At 37.0% G+C, this 1,950-nt stretch overlaps 1 protein-coding gene across 1 annotated transcript; it reads left to right on the forward strand.

Annotated features, from left to right (window-relative positions):
- Positions 1 to 813: 813 nt before the first annotated feature.
- Positions 814 to 1,641, forward strand: LOC122794672 (probable N-acetyltransferase camello). The gene has a single exon (XM_044063296.1). It carries the CDS (start codon positions 831 to 833, stop codon positions 1,560 to 1,562), a length of 732 nt encoding a protein of 243 aa, XP_043919231.1. The 5' UTR covers positions 814 to 830; the 3' UTR covers positions 1,563 to 1,641.
- Positions 1,642 to 1,950: the final 309 nt, after the last annotated feature.

Consider the following 1,950-nt stretch of genomic DNA (forward strand, 5'->3'; position numbering starts at 1 on the left):
ATTTTTACTTGTTATTCTTCTTGTCAAACATGCAGCTTTTCTCCCTGGGCATCCACTGAAAATGGACCTGGTCCAGTTGGATGTTTCCCGGTTAACAAATGTAAAATAAAATAAAATAAAAAATAAATTGTTCAGTTGTATGTTTTTAACTCATTCACTCCAATGGAACTTTGCAGGCTTGCACTCTTAACTTCCATTGATAGCTACATTAGCTTTTTAACAAAGACAGTTTTTGTCCTCACATTACGAACAAATGTTCGTATCTCTGCAGCCATAAGGTTTACTACGGGAATTTAAATGGCAACACAAACAAATCTTTACAGTGGTACTGTTCATTACATTCTAGGCCTTAAACTGTATTTTTATAAATCACAATGAACACAGTAAATAGAATTTTATAATGTTTTATAAACAACTAACAAGATCTCAGTTACCATTCAAGCTACACACATACTGTCAGTAACATTTTGTTTGCCCAGCCTTTATTCATTTTTCTTTTCCCATCACCCAACCCATGTTTGTTGTATTTCATTGTCTGATTCCGCCTTTAAGAATGTTGCACAGAATACAATATAGAACTTGTATCCGGTTGTTGCCCTTTTATCTAACACTGTATATGGCATTATAGATATGTAGTTTATCCCAACAAACAATATAAGCAGGTATTTTTACAGTCTGGAAAATGAAATGTTCTGTGAGGAAGGTCATTTAACATTTTTCAGGTAGGCATAACTAGCTAAACACAACAGTAACATGTATGTTTTTGAATGTGTTCAATCTGACTTGAGTATAATTTCATTTTCTTAAGGCGTTTCTCCATCAAGAGTGCTATGGCATCCTGTAACATCAGAAGGTATGAGGATTCAGACTATGAAACTGTGAGGGATATCTTCACTGCTGGAATGAGTGAGGCCCACTCTGCAAACGTAGTGTACATGCTCAAAAAAACACCTTGCTTACTGGGACTCTTCTTTGTAGTCTGTATCTTGTTTCTCAGTACAAGTTCGTTCCTCCTGGCTGTACTGGGAGTTTTGCTGTTAGTGGTGTTTCTCCGACATCGAGTTTTTGATGCATGTGACCAGTGTATTCTAAGCAGCCTCAATTCTGACATGAAGTATATTCGTCAGTCCTACCTGGAGAGTCACAATTCTTGTTTCTGGGTAGCAGAGTCAGATGGATGTATCGTTGGTATAGTTGGCTGTTGCCCAGCATCAGAAACAAAAGAACATCTGGACCTCCGACGTATGTCTGTATTAAAAACCTACAGGGGCAGAGGAATCGGCAAAGTACTATGCAGCACAGTCATTGACTTTGGGCGGCAACATGGTTATAAAGCTCTAGTTCTAGACACCAGTGTAGTGCGAGTAGCAGCCCAAAAATTGTACACGAGTATTGGATTTAAGAAATACAAAGAGACAAGTTTTGAAATACCTTTGTATTCTATGGTAAATCTAGTGTTAAACCTTCCCATTTATCACTACAGATATGATATTCCAACAGTACCTGGAGAAGGGAGGACATGTGTCATGCAGAAAAACATTTTCCTGCACTTGAGAATGTAAATGCTTTGGAATAACACTTATCCTTGTTATTTTATTAATGAACACATTGTTAGCCATGCACAATCAAAAATAATTGAATGTAAAAAACAGATACTGTAAACAATTGTGTCTGAGCCTGCATTTCAGCTAAGAGTTACGTTTAATGAGTATATAGGTGATTTGTTAGCATCAAAGAGTTCCATTTCCATTCAGTCAGTCCTGAAATCTTGCCTTCTGAACCTGAAATTACATTGAAACATGTGAAGTACCAACTCTGCCTCCTGTTCTTGTCCTGCTTTTCACCTTCTTATCCCTATTTTATATTCAGTGCCTTCATCTTATAGCCATCACTTTAATACTGAAGTGCTTTTGTTGATTTGAGTCCTAGGACTTAAGAAGCCACTGACTT

The sequence above is a fragment of the Protopterus annectens genome, chromosome 2.part1 (assembly GCF_019279795.1).
Source record: "Protopterus annectens isolate FY-2018-M chromosome 2.part1, PAN1.0, whole genome shotgun sequence".
NCBI lineage: Eukaryota > Metazoa > Chordata > Ceratodontiformes > Protopteridae > Protopterus > Protopterus annectens.

Excerpts from the sequence above, each read along its gene's own strand:
- LOC122794672 (XM_044063296.1), top strand. The coding sequence starts at position 831 with ATGGCATCCTGTAACATCAGAAGGTATGAGGATTCAGACTATGAAACT.